Raw genomic sequence first — 19,644 nt, 5'->3', positions numbered from 1 at the left:
CAATTTTCCCATAAGAAATAATGGAAAGTATGTGTGCACAAGAAAATGTGCACAAGCAGTACATGATAAAGATAAAAATAAAGATAAAGATAAATAAAGCATTATAAACCATTCTGTATAATTTACTTACGTTTTGGAGAGTGGTTGATGGCATACAGGAATGGATGTGGAGAGGACGGGAGGGAGTTACTCCTTCCATGATGACGCTAGCTAACTGCGACGCGAGGTACACTCGTACACCGCGTTCATATTTTGCTATAATTTCCTTCTTCGGTTCAATAGTGGTCCTCATTGTTTTCCTCTTTGCCTTCCCCTTATCACTGTCTTTCTTTGGACCCATTATTAAGGGCTAGAGCGACACGAAAAAGTTTAAATCCGGGAAGAAATACTCGAACAAATGTCTTACTCCGCTGGCGGTCTGAGTTGAACTGGCGCTTACCCGCTGGCCGAGAAGGGCCGAGGAGCGCGTTCGGGTCGGCTCGGCTAGGCTCGGCTAGTCGAGAACCGAAAATCTGATCGAGGTCCGATGCATTACCTACTTGATTTTTTTGGTCGAGCACCAATTTGGTCGAGTATAGAGGCGTTCGAGGACCGAGGTACCACTGTATATAATTTATATGTGTGTGTGAATGTGTGTGTGTGTGCGTGGGTGTGTGTGCGTGTGTGTATTAAACTACTGTTGTAACCCTCCTGTCCATTTCTCTCGCTTGCTCCTACTGAACGACCTCTGTGCATGTAAGTAACCACGCTGACGCTACTCTTTTCACTTTCTTCGTGCTTTTAATTTGAAAGCCTGCGGGTTACTTCCTGTTTGTTTCTGGCGGTCTTTCACTTTGCTTTTCGTTGTTTTTGTCCAAACAACAGAAGACTGAAGCCGCTTTGTGTGCCTTTTGTGCATGTGCGTTTGTGTGCCTCGGCTATTTACTGATCGAAAAATGCTACTTTCTTATAAAATGTGAGTAGAGGCATAAATTTCTCAGGTAATGCTAGATGTGTTATTATATAGACAGCCCCAATGATTTGTGTTTAATTTTGTGTGTGTGTGTGTGCATGTGTGTTTTTGTGAAAAATCTCAACTTGTGTTTTCATTTGTTTCATTTGTCGTAATCGTGTCACCGATTTGAAGAACACGAGATGCTTTTAGATTGCATTCGGCTAAACTTGGAAGTCAGAAACTTCAGTTCCAATCATAGCGAAACAAGTCTGTGTAAAATATATTTGGAAAAACTGCATTACTTTAATGATTTGTTTTATATTTTTTTTTGTCTAGTTTACCAGGTTTCTCGAATACAGCAGATGCAGATAATTCCTAATTTAATTATTGTTATATTGTTTGACTGTGATCTAAGTCAGTTTGTAAAGAAAAACCATCCCACTTAGTTTTGTCTCCACCTCACATTTTTTCTCCTTCTCTTTCGCGCCACCCCTTTAGTGTTTGACCAATTAGATTTGGTCACCTACGAGGAAGTGGTCAAGCTGCCCGCCTTCAAGAGGAAAACGCTTGTTTTATTAGGTGAGACCACGCCCGACTTTTCACCTTCCTACTTGCTTAATTTGACTCTACTATGATGAGGTTGTTTATGCGTTTCTCTTGTTGTTTGTTGTAAATGTGCATGGAAATCTATGATATTCCCAACATAAAAAAACCTTGATATGATTTGCAAACATTTTATATTAAGTCAGTGGATCCCCACCCGACCTTGAGTAATGACTTTCCGTATAGAACTGTCGCTACTCTGCAAGTCAGTACAACCGCCTACCTGAATCGGTGAAAACCATAAGGATTCCACAAAGTATGATCTTAGAACAAAGTGGCAGTCTTAAATTGCTCAGTGACTGGGTAGATAGATCCCATCGTGGTTCGTCACAACAACACGTTACAGAAGCTCGCAAATGGTGCCTTTTACCACGAATAATGGAGGATTGCTATTTATCGCATAATCCTTAAATCATTTTTGAAATACATCAAAGTATAATAATGGTCTACAATTAATATATTTAAGATTGTTGATTGATTGGCACTTGTTTATAATTCATAAATTCTCCCATTTTAAAAATAAAAATATTAGTTAAAAATAGAAAATATTTGGGGGGGAAATCCTGCAATCAAATAACTTGTCTAATAACTAAGAATAAAATTACAAGCCGAGTATAGTAAAAAAATAAAATGTGGCGGGCATGGCTCATTTGTAAGTCGATCGACTTTCAACCCAGAGGTTAAGGGCCAATTCCTCGCCGTTGTGACTGTGTCATTGTCCTTGAGCAAGATACCGAACTCCCAGTTGCTCCTGATGCTGTGTCATCGGTATAAAGTTGACTGAGATAGTCAGTGTAAAGTGCTTTGCGTGCGGAAGGGAGAAGAACTCGAAGAAGAAAAACTAGCGCGTTACCATGAAATGTAATGCAACAAATAGGTATTGTTCGTGGTGGGAAATGTTCATAAGCAGTCAAAAGTTCACATTTTATATGTAGTTAATTTGATAACTTCACGATTTTTCATGTACAATTAATATCTTTAATAACACAGTTTGCCATTTACTGTCAGCTCAACATGTGCTCAGGTAACAACCTCACAATCACAGCTCAGCTTGCAAACGGCACATAACTAAACCCAGGAGACATGTGAGGCGTGATTGCTCATTACCTGAAAAATGTGTTTTCAAAGGTATTAATTGGACACTAGAAGAAAAATAATGAACTTATCAAATTATTGTAATTGCCCAAATATAAGACATTCTTTTCCCAAAAATGAAGGCCCAAAAGTATGATTGCATCCTATTAACGGTAACTAAAAAAAATTAGATTTTTTTTTCGACACCATTCGAGGAAAATCCGACTGTCAGCCGCATGAACCGAGATTTGATGCGCAGATGCACATTTTTATATGAGCCGTATTCTTATAATTATTACCGTGAAGGGACGAACTAGAGGGCGGATGTCAGTTGGCTGTTAGCAGCTAACGGCAGCTAGTGTTAACTGAGGTTGTTCGGGCATCATTTTCAACAAAAGAAGTGAGCGGACTGAACCACCGTCTGAGTCCATCCTTGTTCGCTCACAGGAATACTTTGAAAACAGAGAGGATCATGTAAAGTTCTGATGTCTCCAGCTCATTTAATTAAAAGATTGCAGTGGTTAGAGAACACGGACATTTGACCAGATCATGAATTATTATTAATATTCCAGAATTTGTTGCCAAAGTCAAGTGTGCATCTTATATTTGCAGGATTACAGTAATTAGAAACTACATTTTACTCCAAAAAAGGCAAAATAAGAGTAGCGTATCCCTTTAAAATGTGAATTAGAAACGATGCTACTTTGCCATTGTGACGGTGTTTTCCAGGTGCTCATGGCGTGGGCAGGAGACACATCAAGAATACACTCATCACCAAACACCCGGACAGATTTGCCTATCCCATCCCACGTGAGCCCCACACACACGCACACACACTCACGCGCATGCAAACACTCATGCTCATGCACACACATGCACAGGTTTGTCTCACTATGTTAATCGGACATCTCATTGACAAAATGCAATTCTCACCTCTTTCCATCACAACCCATTGCCTAAGCCAGGGGTGTCCAAAGTCGGTCCTCGAGGGCCGCTGTCCTGCATGTTTTCCAGCTTTCTTTTCCTGACACCTCATGCTGACATCAGCTCATCAGCAAGCTCAGCGGAAACCTGATAACGATCCTGATCATTTGAATCAGGTGTGTCAGGAAAAGAAACCTGGAAAACATGCAGGACAGCGGCCCTCGAGGACCGACTTTGGACACCCCTGCCCTAACCCAAACCCAAAACGACTCTTAACCAAAGTTCAATTCAACTCTATACACCAAAACTCAAAAAGAGGTCTGAACTTGTGTTCCTCAAGTACAAGAAGTCCCTACCAAGATAATAAAGCCCAAATATGGTCCCCACCATGTAGCGAAAACCAAGGGCACACACACACACACACACACACACACATTTAGGACTCTTAATTTGGTGGAGTGGCGCATGTGCACTTGATCTAAATACCGGTACAGCTTCAATTTTGAGCAGGCGCATGTCTAGTGTTCCGTGAGAATTTGGTAGACCTCATTGTGCATTTCTGGGCACGCAGGTGCTCCCCCAGCGCATCTGACATTTTGTGCGCGCACCGCCTCCATCTAACTAACCAAAATGCCAAATCTCGGTCCGGCGCCAACCCGAGCACATCTGCGCCAGGCCGGTCGCAGGACGTCCGCCTGCTCACCAAAATAGGGCCCTCACACTCACTAACCTTTGTGGAAGTCTCTCGTATTTTAAGCTGTCCCACTTGCGTCCCGCAGACACGACGAGACCGCCGAAGAAGGACGAAGAGAACGGCAAGAACTACTACTTTGTGTCACATGAGCAGATGATGCAGGACATCAGCAACAACGAGTACCTGGAGTACGGCAGCCACGAGGACGCCATGTACGGCACGCGCCTCGAGACCATTCGCAAGATCCACCAGCAGGGATTGGTCGCCATCCTGGACGTCGAACCGCAGGTCTGTGTGTACATCTGTATGGCAACCTTTTTTAAAAAAAAAAATTAGGTAGCAGCTCAACAACAAAAGTGTCAAGATAAAGATCTTATAAGAACCTTTTTAAGTCATAAAAAATAAACTTTCAAATTTTAGATATTTTTTATTTTAATTGTATACATACATATGTATAAATGGATGCACGTGTGGATGTGTGTTTTTTTAAGGTAAATCTATAATTTTCCAAGAAAAATCTCAGTTCTGAAAATAAGTCATGTTAATGTAAGCGTGAGGTTTACTTTTGTCATATAATATGGTAATTAGTTTTGTGTGTGTCCTTTCTGACAGGCACTGAAAGTCCTTCGTACAGCGGAGTTTGCCCCGTATGTGGTCTTCATCGCGGCGCCAACCATCACGCCGGGCATTGACGAAGTAAATAGCACACACGCGTGCTTTCCTGAATGGACTTTTTCAAATGAGCGTGTCTTTGCATGCATGTGTGTGTGCATGTCTGCTCTTTGATTGCTGCTTTGTCTTTGCACACAATGCATGCGTATTTCTATGCCGCCGCCCTTAGACGCCCAGGTGGTGTCGCACGCTGCCAGTAAGTACCACTTGACACGTGTCAGCTAGTAGTTGCTTGTTATTAAATGTGTCTTGTCTTCTTTAGTTTGTGTGTGTGTGTGTGTATGTCTTTTTGTTACCATAGTCATGCCATGCAAGTCTGACCAAGCGGCTCAGAGAGCAACACAACATAGCCTTCAATATGTTTGTGACTACAAGAGCAGACAAGGATAGCTATAAATCTTACACACGCTAAAGATGTAATTTAGAAAATGAAAAAAAATCTGAACGTTACATGAGTTGCAACGTTACATGATTAAGGTCGGAATATTATGGATGTGCGTATTACTCTGAAAGATAAAAGGGTTTAAATTATGAAAATGGCCTGCATTTTGTGAAGAATGTGTAATTTTTCAGGAATAGTCAAAATTATGCATCATTTAAAAAGATTAAGATGGAGTGTATTGTTAGGAAGGAGCCATAATGTAACTTTTTTCAAAAGTTAGAATTTTACAGCAAAGTTCAATTTTTATTTTTATACTAAAATTATATAAAGGCTTTTTGTTTATTAGTTTAATCATATAACAAAAGAAAAACACAGGGATACAGTATTATAAGAGAAAATTGAACAAGGGAAAAATTGCAATACAGTCATTTGGCTGTAGTCTCACAGAGGGCCGCGGTTATATTAGTGCCACCCGGAAGCCTGTCGCTGACTAAATATGATAACATCTACAAGCTTCACTTTAATTAGACTTCTGGTTGCCACTTATGTAACCGCAGCTCTCTGTGAGACGACAGCCACTTAAGCTTGATTTCGCCAGATGGGAAGGGATAACAGTACAGTTACTTTATAAGGTTTAATAATTCAAGATTTAAGTAAAAATATGTAGTGCAGTACCGAGGAGTGTACTTGTCAAGTGCATTTATATATTTATAGTTACCTCGTCTATCTGCCATGCAGGAAACCTTCAGAGCACGTCTCTCCGCAACACAGCTTCTCTTTTTTTCTTTTTTTAATTAAAAAAAAAAATCTGCGATGTACTGAGGGTGCGATAGGCAGGTGCAAGTAGCGAGGGATCACTGCATTTTTATTTCATTAAAAGTATAGTATTTATGTAAAATTTAGAACAATCACCTTATGTACAAATATGTGTAAGTGACAGAAAGAAACAAAAATGTAACTAAAAGGTCAGAGTGTTAAAGCTTTACTTATAATTTTGGTGATTGAAGAAAGAGTAAAACATGGCAAATTTGAATATTACAAGAGCAAAAGGCTTAATTCTACAAGAATATAAAAGGCCCATATTATATTATAACTAAACTCCACAGTGAAATGTGTTCATACATTACATTTGGCATATTGGTGATTTTGTTACTTATTACATAAAAGTTTTAGTGTTGGTATTTCTCACTAGGAAATGAAACGTCTTGTTTACTGAAGCTTGTAATGTTCCAACAGTAGTTACAGTGTATGATGTGAAAAGGTTGTGTAACATAACAATCAGTCGTTTCAAAAGTTGCACTAGCCCTAAAAAGGGAACAAAGCATACATGATGCGGTCTTACTGACTTTGGTCGCACCCCCTCGCGCAGGATGAGTCCTTGCAGCGTCTTCAGAAGGAGTCGGAGATCCTGCAGAAGACGTACGCGCACTATTTCGACCAGACCATCATCAACAACGAGATCGATGACACCATCGGCCACCTGGAGGAGGCCGTGGAGCTGGTGTGCAACAGCAGCCAGTGGGTGCCCGTTTCCTGGGTCTACTAAAGCCCCCCCCCGCCCCCACCTCCAACTCGCCACCGCCATCGTTGTCCCAGAAAACCTCGCCATCATCATCGTGCTCTTGTACTACAAAATGAGTATTGTCTGTCTGTTCCGGCCAGCTAGGACCTTTTTTACTAGATGTTTCTTTTCAAGAGACGAGTACTGTCACTCCATCCACCCCCCCGCCCGGCCCGACCCCGCTCCTCCCGGCCCCAAGCGTCAAAGGTGGGTGGAGCCCTCTGACTGGAAAAAAAGAAAAAGCACACAAACATGCTTCGCCCCTTGTTATTTATTCATCCCTCTTTCTACTTTCCTTTTTCTTTTTTCTTTTTTTTTTTTAATTCCTTTCCCTCCACTGGCACCGTCTTGGACTTTCTAAGTAAATCCATACGTTTGTGGTTATTATTATTGGAAAAAATGAAAAAGAGGATGAATCATGCATGTGGACTATTTTGGTCAGTGTTCCTCGTGTCCTTCTGTAAAGAGATTGAAAAAAAATTAAAATACAATAAAAATATTTAAAAAAATGTCAATGATGATAGTAATGTGTCAGCTGTTTGATAATCGGGAGGTGATTGGCTGGTCATTCTCCCTCCTGTCTTGGTGGACATTTAAGGGGTGTCCATTGCTTCACACGTTTGTAACTCCTCTTCTTTCAAATGTTCTTTGACTCTCAACAGGGCTGCTTTTTGATGTGCTAAAAAAAAATGTGTGAGTGAGTGAGTGAGTGAGTGAGTGAGTGAGTGAGTGAGTGAGTGAGTGAGTGAGTGAGTGAGTGAGTGAGTGAGTAAACACAAGGTGCGATAGCATTATGAGATTTTTTTTTTTAAATATATAAATATTTCCTTTCATGTGTTGGACTAATCGTCTTTGGATTATTGTGGTGGTCATTTACCGCAGGTATGGTAATTGCCGAAATTTCTCCCCAGCCTTATAAATTGTTCTAATGGAACCCAGGGGCAGTAAATAGAGTAAAAAATAGCAGGGCCCTCACAATTGAACCCTGTGGAACACCAGTGGAGCAGAGTAAGAAATGGAGCAACCAAAGCTAACACAAAAGTTCTGCCTGCCAAGTAGGATCTAAATCACTGTAGAGCACTAGCACTGCCGCCCAGCTGGCAAATCAACAGGAAACTTGTCAGGTCCCACAAAATGCGGCAAACAAGTTCTTTTCTCGATTGGAATTCTCATGCCATCGTCATCTCATGGTCTCATGAGTCGTGGCCCAAGTACTGATTCAATTGAAAGTGCAAACCAGATAGAATCTGGAATGTTGTTCTTGTTGGCTAGCTTAAACCAAGCATGTATTGAATGGATACTTTTGAAGCTTAGGCGACCAAAATACAACAAGATTTATTTTGTGCTGCTTCTATTAAAAAAAAAAAAAAATGTCATTTGGAAGGAGGTTAACAAGTCGGCAGCCGTTCCAGTTTACAGAGAGTTTTGCATTCTTCACATGAAAAATGGAGGACAAGAGGTGAACATCACAGAAATAGAATAAATACAATTTCCCCAAATTCACGGATAGCCACTACACTCCTGCTCTGATGTCATTTGTCATTTTATTTATCTTTGCTTCAATATGTCCTCCTCGCTCTCTTGTTTTTTTCACCTCCATGTTTTCTTCTTTGGCCTCCTCTTCCCGCTCCCCAACTTGCGCCCCGTGGACAGCTTACCTGTGGCTTACTTCTAGTGTTCAGGCTGAGTGCAGTCAAGTAAGAATCTAAAACTTTTCATCTGTGTGGCAGAACAGTGTAAATAAGAGTTGTAAATGTCTCCATAGTTTGCAAGGATCATCATTTAGAAATTATGCGTAAAACAGTGAGTTGTGTTCAGACTTCACATAGTGTTTAATACAACATTATGAACGCAGAGTAAAGCAGTATTTGTGTTTTAGTTTAGGGAGCTCTGAGTGCTTTCGCTATAGTTAATAGTTTTAGAAATTGTGTTACATCAATCACTTTAGAGTTTAAGTATTCAGAAACTACAAAAAATTTAATTTCATGCAAATATTCTTGATATATATATATATATATATATATATATATATATATATATATATATATATATATATATATATATATATATATATATATATATATATATATATATACAAACACACACACAATTTGTAACGCAAGTGTCCTATACGTCGGGGGTCCCCAACCTTTTTATCACTGCGGACCGCTCAACGCTTGAGATGTTTATTGTATTGCTATTTTTGTTGTTGTTATATGAGCTCATCAAGGCCTCAGCTTGCTTGAGTCGCAATACTTTTGAAGCCGCCCCCTCAAAATGTACAAAGATGTACACAAATTACATTGATTAAATCAATCATATAAGTGGATTTGCATGTGCTAACATACAGCAAAGGGAAATACCTGGAACAAACGAAAATGCTAATGATATAAACGCATACAAGGCAGCACTATATAACATGCTGAAGATAAGAACTAACATTAGCTAGCGTGTTATCCACAATCACAACTTCAACAGACAAACCCATTTTGGCCATATTATCATAAATGACAACATTCTTACAAAGTACAACTTACAAACACTCGTGGGCCAGATTTCACAGGGAGACAGAACAATGTGTGGTCACCAACCTTCACTTTTCAATTGAAACCACACTGTTCTTCCTCACTACAAAATGTAATATCAACCGTGGTCAGAGGCAGCGCCAAAAAACTAAGATCAATCCAAACAAGCGCAAATGAATGAACTGTTGAAAGATAAACTTAATCAGTTCCAAAACATTATTATTTTCGGAGTGGCCTTTTGAGTGGTGGTTAGTATTTTTGTATTTTTTCACCTTTGCAGGCATAAAAAAAGTGAACACTCAGGGAATTATCCAAATGCAGTCAAATCCACAAACAATCAATTCAAGTGAATAAACCGTTGTCCGATCATGTAATCCTTCGAGCATTAAAGTGGAGAAAAGGGATTTGTTCTTTTTTGTTGTTGTTTTTTTTTTTAATATTTTTAAAATCAAGCACCATTGAAAGCAACCCAGCTGCAGAAGATCAACAACTGGATGTAAACCACACACGGCCAATAACCCTCTGCAATGTCGAGTGCATAGGAAAATGCTAGAAAATCAAAATAACCTCCTGTTTGGATTGAATTGATAAAATTGTATGAAAGAAATAGATACAATGTTAGAATTTCACTTGTTTGTCTAGGTCAGTGCTTCTGATGGTTTTCAGGTCAATAGAGAAGTCCTCCGTCACCATGTTCTCTGCTAACTGCGATGAGATAGTTGCAGCCGGCGGTTTGCTCGTAAGATTTGCGGCTCTAAGCTCGATGACACGTGCGGTGAACTCTGCAGGGCTGCATTACGGCATGCAAATGATGCTAAATGACGGATGACGTCCCGCCTTCACCACCACTGCTCTTATTCTCATTCTAATCCCTTATTAAAAGGGGCCACTGCGCAGATTAGTCGGCCCGTGAAGGTCAACTCCCAAGTCGTGTCGTCCAGCAGCCACGTGAAACGTACACTTTTTTTTCTTAAAACTCTGTCATGACAACACTATAAAATAGCTTATGAGCGCCAAAGCAGCAAACAATCAACAAAGTTATACTGTAATGTAATACAAGTCCTATATTCAGCAATTTGACACAACCACTCTATTAAACACGATTTAAAAAAAACAAGGATTAATGATTTTATAGTATTAGGAATAAAGTTATAAAGACTAAAGTTGTCTTAATATTTTTTTTTATTTTCACATTTTATTGTTGTTACTATTTGAATTTTCTCATATGAGTATGGGTTTGACCTCACACAAAATGCCCCCCCCTCATATCCAGATTATGTGTACATGAGCAGGGGGGCAGGGAAAGGTCACAGTGACTAGTCACCTATCAAATCATCCGCCAAAGTCCTAATCTAACATACGATAAAAGAACCTTTACAAATATAAAAGTGTAGCATTACAAGAAAAATCGCTTAAAAAAGGCAGAATTTTGCTGTAAATCTGAATGAGCAAATCTTTCCATAGTTAATCATGGTTGATTGCATTTCTCAACTGTGTAGAAAATGGATTTAATTGTGTAAAAATCTTGGAATATCCATAAACTCTCCTTAGTTTGGTTGTGAGTCGCCACGTTATTGGTTCAGCTGCCCCAGGAAGTAAAAAGAAGCATTAATATTTTTAATGCTTTATATCATTTAAATTCTTGGCCAACGTTAACGCTTTGACAGCCCAACGAGACATATTACTGTATTCCGATTTTTTTTTAAAGCGTGACAATACGAGAATAAACAAGAGCATCACAAGGTCAGAATGTCAAGAGTTTATTCAAAGAGGCGGCAAAGGAATGTTCAATCTTTCCACACCATTTACCCGAATCCTCATTGATAAGCATATGTCAATGACACCATGTGGGGTCGTATATGGCGGGATCCCATCCATGTGAGGTGAAAGTGCGAGGGTCCATCCATGGCAGGCACAGGCACGTTGTCAACGAATCACAAGCGATAAGAAGATTAATGCATTATTCAGAGAGAAAAAAAGAGATGGGGACATCTGCTTCCCTACATAAACCTTCAACTTTGAAAAATGAAGAAAGAGAACTTTTGACAGAACTTTTGAGAACAACTGACTTGTTTCTCTGCTATATTGCTGTGTCTTTATAGTTCAAACTGCAATGAAAATGCAGTGAAAACAGTCACTTTACAGTACCATCAAGCAGTGGATAAATATGTTCAGTCGAGTGAATGAACTGGTTTGGTTCAATTCACTACTTGTCATTCACAGCTATAACAGCTGACTTTACCGAAAATTCCTTTGTAGTTGCTCCTTTTCTTAGTCCTAGTCTTTTCTTGCTTGTAAGAGTGTTCTGCGAATGGAGAATAAATTTGCATTCCTTCTCTGATTGACTCTCGGCCAGGAAATGCAAGATTTTTTTTTTTGATTCCTTAATTGAAGATGTTTTTTTTTAGTAAATTCAAACTCAGCAATACTTTGTTTTTCTAGTAGTGTATGTGACAGATGAAATTTAGACAAATGTTAATGAAACCAACTTCTGTAGTTGTAGAGCAGGCAATTATATATATATATATATATATATATATATATATATATATATATATATACATATATATATTATAAACACACACACACACACAGAGGGAGAATGTGAAATGTGAGAAATGTGACTGTAAATCTCATGCACAAGGAAAGTTTGCCATTTGCAACCAGATTTGAGCCACACCATAAGGACATCTTCATAACCCAAACCAGAACGGAAATGCCAAACCCGACCCTCATTTCTAAGCATAAAGTTGACCCTTCAGTCTCGAACATGAAGCACAGTGTGACCCCAACTCTAACCATAAAACCGATCTCTCTCTGAGACTAACCTCACGCTCTAATTCTAGCTCCTGATCCCACCAATGAAGTCAACACTTCTTATCTTTTATATAGGTTGTCATATATGAAGCCATCATGTTTATGAGTGCATTTGTGGTTGTCAAATCTCATACATTCCACCATTGATCCCAGATAAAGCGATAAGCCAAGCCCCGAGGAAAGAGAGAGCGGGCAACTGTGATGGTTGCCCACCGACACTCGCCGTCAGCTGTCCGTCCTCGGCTTCCGGCAGCGTCCCGTTCCGAACGCCGTCCGTCCCGTTGACCGCCTCTTCCCGGAGTTCTTGTTGCAGCAGCCTGGAAATGAGGCTGTTGAAGCGGTTGACAGTGGTGGAGGCCACCTCCGACGACACGGTGGTCAGGTTCAGTTCGGCTGGGTCCACGCACGTCCCGTTCGCTTTGCCAAAGATCACCTCGCCTAGATCAAGACCTGCCACCGACGAAGGTGATGAGCACGGGATGTCCCGCACAAGATTGTAGTTCTCCATCCACTCTTTGAGCCATTCTAAGGAGCAGTCGCACTCCCATGGATTCTTAAAGAGATAGAGGCGACCCAGGAAGTAGATAGGCTGGAACACGGGGAAGGGCAGGGTGGTGAGGTTGTTGCTGTTCAGGTGGAGCGTGATCAAGCTGGTCAGGTTCTCGAAGGTTCCCTCCTCGATGCACATGAGCTGGTTCCTGTCTAGGTACAGGATCTCCAGCTCCACCAGGTCACTGAACCAGGTCTTGGAGACATTGGTCAGCTGGTTCCCACCGAGGTTAAGCATTTTCAGGCGACTGAGGCCCTTGAAGGCCAGCCGCGGCAGGTCGGACAGCAGGTTGTCATTCAGGTAGAAGTTCTCCAGTCGCACGAGGTCCTGGAAGGCCTGCTCGTGGATGACGTTGATGCGGTTCTCTTGGAGGTTCAAGTACCTGGAATAATCAGGGAGCATTGGTCAAAGACTGAAGGATTAACGTGGAGATTAAACACAAAGGTGAGGAAAATAGGCCAGAAATAAGAGTGTGTAAATTGCAAAAGGACTGGTTTACAACAAAAGTCACATTATGTATAGTGGGTTTCTATGTTTGTTTGTTTGTTTTGGATGGGGAAGTGCTAGAATAAAGCATTTATTTTATATATATATATATATATATATATATATATATATATATATATATATATATATATATATATATATATATATATATATATATATATATATATATATATTTATTTATTTATTTATTTATTTATTTATTTATTTATACACAGAGAGAGAGAGACATACAGAAAGACAGAGAGACAGAGATAGATGTATAGATATATACAGTGTTCCAAAATGTTTGACCCCTCCTATGACATAGGCCAATGATTTTGACAATTTTCGTTGGAATGACCTTTAAATTTTCACAGCTTGTGTAGAAACGTTTCATGTATTTGTAGCGTTTGGCAGTTCTATCTTTTCAAGTTAAGAAATGCCATTCACTTCAAAAGTTAAGAAATGCCATTCACTTTTGCGTGTTAGCGAATGCTGACTCAGTCAGCGAAGACAGTGCAGCGTGCCTTCACAAATTTTGCAAAGAAGGCACCAGCTACAAAACAAATTAGGACTTGGCATGATAAATTTTAAGAAAAGGGCTGCTTATGCATACCTAAATCGGCAGGACAGCCATCAACATGTGCAGTGTCACAGGTGGCGCTCATATTGAACATTTATGAAAATCTGTCGTAGAACCAACAAATATTTGTACTTTTCTTTGTAAATTTAACCAATAAAATGTATGACCTTCAACATAAAGTGCTTTTTAGTTTCATTCAGATCTATCAAGTAGTTTCAGAGAGATGGGCATATATACTGTATATATATAGATGGATGGATGGATGGATGGATGGATGGATGGATGGATGGATGGATGGATGGATGGATGGATGGATGGATGGATGGATAGATAGATAGATAGATAGATAGATAGATAGATAGATAGATAGATAGATAGATAGATAGATAGATAGATAGATAGATAGATAGATAGATAGATAGATAGATAGATAGATAGATAGATAGATAGATAGATACACACCATGTATAGTTAGTTTTTTTAAATCAAAAATAAAAAAAACATGTTTGGATCTGAATTACAATTCAGAATCCCAAAGTATTAAAAAATAATGTATTGATGAACCTAAATAATACATTGATGAGCCTAAACCTTATCCTAACAAAAAGTAAACCCAAACCCTAAGTAGGCATTCAATCGATAAAAGTCTGGACTGCAAATACCTCGGTGTGCAGGAACACAAAGCCATTTGTGTTTTCTCAAAAGATTGGCTTCCTTTACAATTTCTGGTCGTTTCAACACATTTTTTTTTTCCAATGGATGGATGTAGATGGATTGCTGCAATTTATCTTATTCATAATACTTTATGCCTTATGTTCTTTCAAGTGTGGAGACTACTGAAAAGAGTGAATTTCCTTAACAGGGTGTGAACTGATGAACCAATGGATGGAAATGCTTTTAATTATTTTGTAAGTCACCTGCACGATTTCTCAGGTCAATACTGAGAACACAGTGTGTTTTTTCCAAAACCGTCCTTGTGGTTAGAATGAATTTAAATCATTATTTTTTTGTTCTGATCAGGCCATTTTCAATAAAACATACATGGTTAATGTAACTGCATGATGTAAATACTGATTCCAATTCTTAAATGTTCATATTTTTACTAATACATCAGGTTGAAGCAAGAAGTTTCTACTATTTGCAGCATTGCTTTTTTTTTCTTCATACATCTTTATAATGTGAAAGAAAAGTAAAATTGAAATTCTTATCCCAACCAAAAATGAATCAAAGTGAATTGTGAATCAAAGTGGGTCCCAACTCATTCAAAAAATCCTGGAAATCTGAATCAACAACCTTCTCTATCAAAGACAGCACGATTTAAGTGGTTGTAGATATGGATGTTTTTACTGGTTGTGCTTTACAAACGAAGATGAGTTCGGATAGTACTTGGGAAATACATAACTTAAACCCCAACCCGACTTACCCAAAGCTACCCTCATCCTGACTCCAAACTCAACACAAACCCTAACCTTAAACCCAATCTCTAACCATTAGAATAATTCTAAACTGAGTAAAATATAGAATAGAACAGAATGCCTTTATTGTCATTGTATAGGTCAGGGGTCTGCAACCTGCGGCCCCGAAGCCGCAACGTGGCTGTTTCATCCTTATGTTGCGGTCCGTGCTTTGGGAAAATATATAATGCTTGCTTCAGATCGACTACGTGGACAGCGTAACAAGCGACGCATTTGAATTGCAGTCAATAAAATATGTGTGATTAGGTGATAGGGCGACATCAATAGGACATGTGGTTTTGGTGCCATGGAACACTGAACATGACGAAAGACACCAATCGGTTTGGGTAAAAACAGATCATGAAATTGTAGGACGGTCTTCCAGATTAATTGCACGCATTTTCAAAGTAAAGTATAACTCATAATTAAAAACTAAAGCGCTTGAAGAATTCTTAACATAAGTGCCATCTTAATGGCCCTGCATGTGAACAAAGATGGACTCAAACGTTGGGTTATTCTGCTATTCCTTTTCTTGTAACCAAGACTGTAACAACATTGGCTAACACAAACACCACTGTAAGCAAAATGACAAACGGCAAAAGTAATCAGGAAATATAGCAGATATTTCAAAATAAGATAACACAGGTAAGTAAACAATACAAACTTGAGCGCTTCATGAATTATTTACACTGAACAAATCTCATCTTAATGGCCCTGTTTGTAAATACGGATAAATTCAGACGTTGGTTGGGTCTGCTTGCTTCTGTTAATAAAATAATGTGGTAAAACCATGGCTAACAAAAGCTGCTGTAAGCAACTCATCTGGCTGCTAACACCGCAACCGATTCCGTCCGCTTCCACCCTCCCACTCACCCCATGACCATATTTATCGTAAGGAATACAATAATTGCGATAATCCGCAACCCTGCGATAACCCTAAACCCAACCCCAACAACCATCAAGAGGACATCCTAGCCTACACAACCGGGAGTGGAAAAACAGGCCAAATTTGGGTCTAGGATTTCCAACCCTACTATACCAAAGTCAACACCGTTGCTGAAGTTATTCCAACAGTCGGCCATCCCAACCATGACATGGTCCCATTCCAGGCCAGAGACTTACTTGAGGCTGCCCAGACCCAGCAGTGAGTTGTAGGCCACCGCCTCAATCTTGCTCCTCTCCAGGTAGATGTGGGTCAGGTTTTCCATGCCCCGGATGGCGCCGGGGATTCTGCGGAACTTGTTCTGGAAGCAGAGCAGCTCCTTGAGCGCCGTCTGCTCGATGAAGATCCGGTCCGGGATGTTGAAGAGATTGCAGTCGGACAGGTCGAGGCGCACCAGTTTCTTGAGGCCTGTGAAGGTCCGCGTGTGAAGGTAACTGATGTACTCATTGTGTGCCATTTTCAATTCCACCAAGTTGGCAAGACCCTGAGGAAGAAAAGGTTTGGATGTTCACTACACAGGCAAAATATAAGAGAAGATGCTGTGACCACTAGGAAAGAGAAATTAAGGAGGAAATAACAAGAATCACTTTTTTTTTTCTCATCCTCGACTGACGTTTCTCAAGATTAGGAACAAAGTCAGTCTGACCTTGAAGGCTCCAGGGGTGATGAACGAGATGTTGTTGTGGTCCAGCGAGAGGGACTTGAGGGACGGCAGAGTACCAAAGGCTCGTTCGGACAGGAATTTGAGTCGGTTCTTGTCCAGGTTGATGGCCGAGGCCTCGCAGGGAAACTCTTTGGGCAGCTCGGCGAGGCCGGAGCGGTCGCACAGCACGCTGCAGCTCTTCTCTTGAGTGCAAGAACAGGATGGGGGACAAGCTCGAGCGCATGCCCAGCGCGCCAGCGCCGTCGGGGGCAGCAGGCACAACATGGAAACTGAGGATGACACCAGCCAAATCCAGATCATTAGGAGCAAATATCTTTGGGCTGCTTTAAAATGGACAACGGGCCACAAATGTCCCCTGAGCCATACTTTGGGAAATTGTAGTATATGCTGCAGTATTTTGTTTGTGGAATGGCATGACCCTCAAAGCAGTTTGTTTTTTACCTACGTTTGATTGACAGTTATGCAGTCCCAAAAAGTCCATTGATACAATGATGGTGATTATGAAAAAGAAACATCTGAGTAGAGATAAGCCGCACAACGCTAACTATTGCCACTGTCTGTATCTGCTGGGATTTTACCCTGTTTCTCCTCTTAGTTTAGTCATCCTCTATGGGTGGAGGCAAACAATCTAGATCAGGGGTCTCTTTCATCCTTATGTTGTGACTCTCTGTGGTTTGGGAAAATAAATAATGCTTGGCTGAGATCGACTGTGGACGCCGTAACAAGCGACGCATTTAAAAATGCAATCAATGACGTTTGCGTGATCGGGTGATAGGGCGACATCTCTAGGACGTGTTTGGTGCGACGAGACTAAAATGTGACCTGAGACAGCCAATCAGTTTCGGGAAGGTAAAAACAGGAAACGGAAATTATAGCGCTTCCCTCCGGATTAAAAGCACACATTTTCAGAGTAAGATATGACTGAACATTGAAGAATTCTTAAAACAAAATAAGTGTCACCTTAAAGGGACAGTGTGTATGCAAGAGTATCCAACAGTATGTTTTAAATATAATCATCGGTCTAGTTATCATTAAATTATATTACATCGGGGGTGGCACTTCTCCGGAGGCGGCCATGTTTGTTATAGCTACGGACAAGGGTAAATGCAGCACCTGCAGCACCTCCTGCTGTCTGTACTGAAAAACGACCTAAATCTTACACACTATCCCTTTAATGCGCCTGCGTGTGAGCAAGGATGCCACTCAAACGTTGGGTCGGTCTGCTCGTTCTTTTCTTGAAACCAAGAAGGTACCAACCTTTGTTACCACGGGCAGCGCTATGAGCTCAATGACTAATGGAGAATGTAAACAGAAAATACAGTGTGGCCTTCCAGATTAAGAGCAGATTTAAAAAATAAGATAACTCAGGTAAGTAAATGATACAAACTGGAGCTCTTGAAAAATTCTTAACACAGAATAAATCTCATTTTAATGCCCGTTTCTGAACACGGATGGATTCAGACGTTGGTTCCGTCTGTTTGTTTCTGTAAATGAAAGTAATGTGTTACAACCTTGGTTAACAAAGGCTGCTGTAAGCAACTAGTTAATGCCCAACTGATTACACCCTCCCACTCGCCCCATTACCATAATGATCCTAATAGTATGTTTGTTATATATATATATATATATATATATATATATATATATATATATATATATATATATATATATATATATATATATATATATATATATATATATATATGATATATATATATATATATATATATATATTATAGTGTCTGAAAATTGTCCTGAAGTCTGCCCTTACAAAGTCTACCATGCAATTCAAACAAAGCCTCAAATATATTTAGCGCACTATTGTTTAGAATATAAATTAATATACATATTTGAACTGACCAGTAAAAGCGATGAATGTCATTACTGTCGAATGTCATCAGGGAGATGTCAGGATTAAGGCAGCTCTGAAAAGACATGGGGGGGGGAAAAACAACTATCATGTAGACTGACCAACAAAAATGGTATCAGAATGACATTAGGAAGGATTTCAAGTCATACAGAGGAGCTACCTGTAGACCTTTCCTGACGGTTTTGTCCATGCGTAGAATAATTACAAAAATGATGAAAAGTCACCATCCAAACAAACATCAATGGATCCATGCTGAGCATCCAATGTGCATCCCCAGCTTGTTCTGCTGCCAGCCTCAATGTCAATTTCTCAGTAAAAGTCTTTCAGCATTTGAGCCTCCCTCTCTCCTGCAAAGTGTGTTTGATCGCGCGCACGCAGACACACACACACACACACACACACACTCACACACACACACACGCACACACGCAGAGCAAAAAGCCATCTCTTAATGGCAGGCAAATCCCCTGGATGTTCTGATGCATGGAGATGGAGATGGGAGGTTGGCAGCGGGATTACCGAAGTAAAGCGAGCGAGACAGTGTTAACTTGGGAACACGTGCACACACGCATACACTCACACACATAACCACATGCGCGCTCACGCAAGCACACTCAATTTCCCCATGCACAAAACAAACGAAATGTTCCCGAAACAGGGGATGTTAGGGGCGGTGCCCACAACTCCAACAGACAATAATACATACATTATTATGTTATACCACAAGGGGCTCGGAGTTAGAAACCTAAAAGGTGCAGAAGAGGATGTAATGATGAGCCAAGCATTCCAGATACGGGAACCGATGAGAAAGACGATCAATAGTTCAAAACAATGAAGCGTGTGTGTTGAATTGTGTACTCTCATTGTACAGTGTTCTATATTTGAAATGTTGTGAGATGTTCATTTTC

General features: G+C 40.1%; 2 protein-coding genes across 21 annotated transcripts in view; one reads left to right on the top strand and one right to left on the bottom strand.

Moving 5' to 3' along the window:
* The window catches only part of LOC148424048 (peripheral plasma membrane protein CASK), a 116,665-nt gene extending 109,306 nt beyond the window's left edge, over positions 1-7,359 (top strand). For 9 of the 19 annotated variants that reach the window (XM_088414599.1, XM_088414605.1, XM_088414609.1 and 6 more), the window contains 6 exons: positions 1,433-1,513; positions 3,341-3,421; positions 4,315-4,517; positions 4,842-4,925; positions 5,071-5,097; positions 6,653-7,359. In XM_088414599.1, coding sequence (XP_088270725.1) covers positions 1,433-1,513; positions 3,341-3,421; positions 4,315-4,517; positions 4,842-4,925; positions 5,071-5,097; positions 6,653-6,829 — 653 coding nt within the window. In that variant the 3' untranslated portion in view covers positions 6,830-7,359. The remainder of the gene's footprint in view (positions 1-1,432; positions 1,514-3,340; positions 3,422-4,314; positions 4,518-4,841; positions 4,926-5,070; positions 5,098-6,652) is intronic. The other 10 variants (XM_088414601.1, XM_088414610.1, XM_088414615.1 and 7 more) reach the window with 3 other exon arrangements.
* Positions 7,360-11,113: 3,754 nt separating this feature from the next.
* LOC148424047 (nyctalopin-like) lies at positions 11,114-19,047 on the bottom strand. 2 transcript variants are annotated; one of them, XM_088415472.1, is made up of 6 exons: positions 18,897-19,047; positions 18,727-18,791; positions 16,849-17,135; positions 16,597-16,686; positions 16,382-16,503; positions 11,114-13,118 (listed from the first exon to the last, which is right to left on the bottom strand). In XM_088415472.1, the coding sequence occupies exons 2-6, from the start codon at positions 18,746-18,748 to the stop codon at positions 12,308-12,310; spliced, it is 1,332 nt and encodes a 443-aa protein (XP_088271598.1). In that variant the 5' UTR covers positions 18,749-18,791; positions 18,897-19,047; the 3' UTR covers positions 11,114-12,307. The 2 variants fall into 2 exon arrangements, with proteins under 2 accessions (XP_088271598.1, XP_088271597.1); XM_088415471.1 differs by having other exon boundaries at positions 16,382-16,686.
* Positions 19,048-19,644: the final 597 nt, after the last annotated feature.

This window comes from Hippichthys cyanospilos, chromosome 5, assembly GCF_059441005.1.
Source record: "Hippichthys cyanospilos isolate Australia breed blue-spotted pipefish chromosome 5, RoL_Hcya_1.0, whole genome shotgun sequence".
Classification (NCBI taxonomy): Eukaryota; Metazoa; Chordata; class Actinopteri; order Syngnathiformes; family Syngnathidae; genus Hippichthys; species Hippichthys cyanospilos.
Note: the sequence above shows the minus strand (reverse complement) of the source record. Positions and strands in the feature narration are given on the sequence as shown.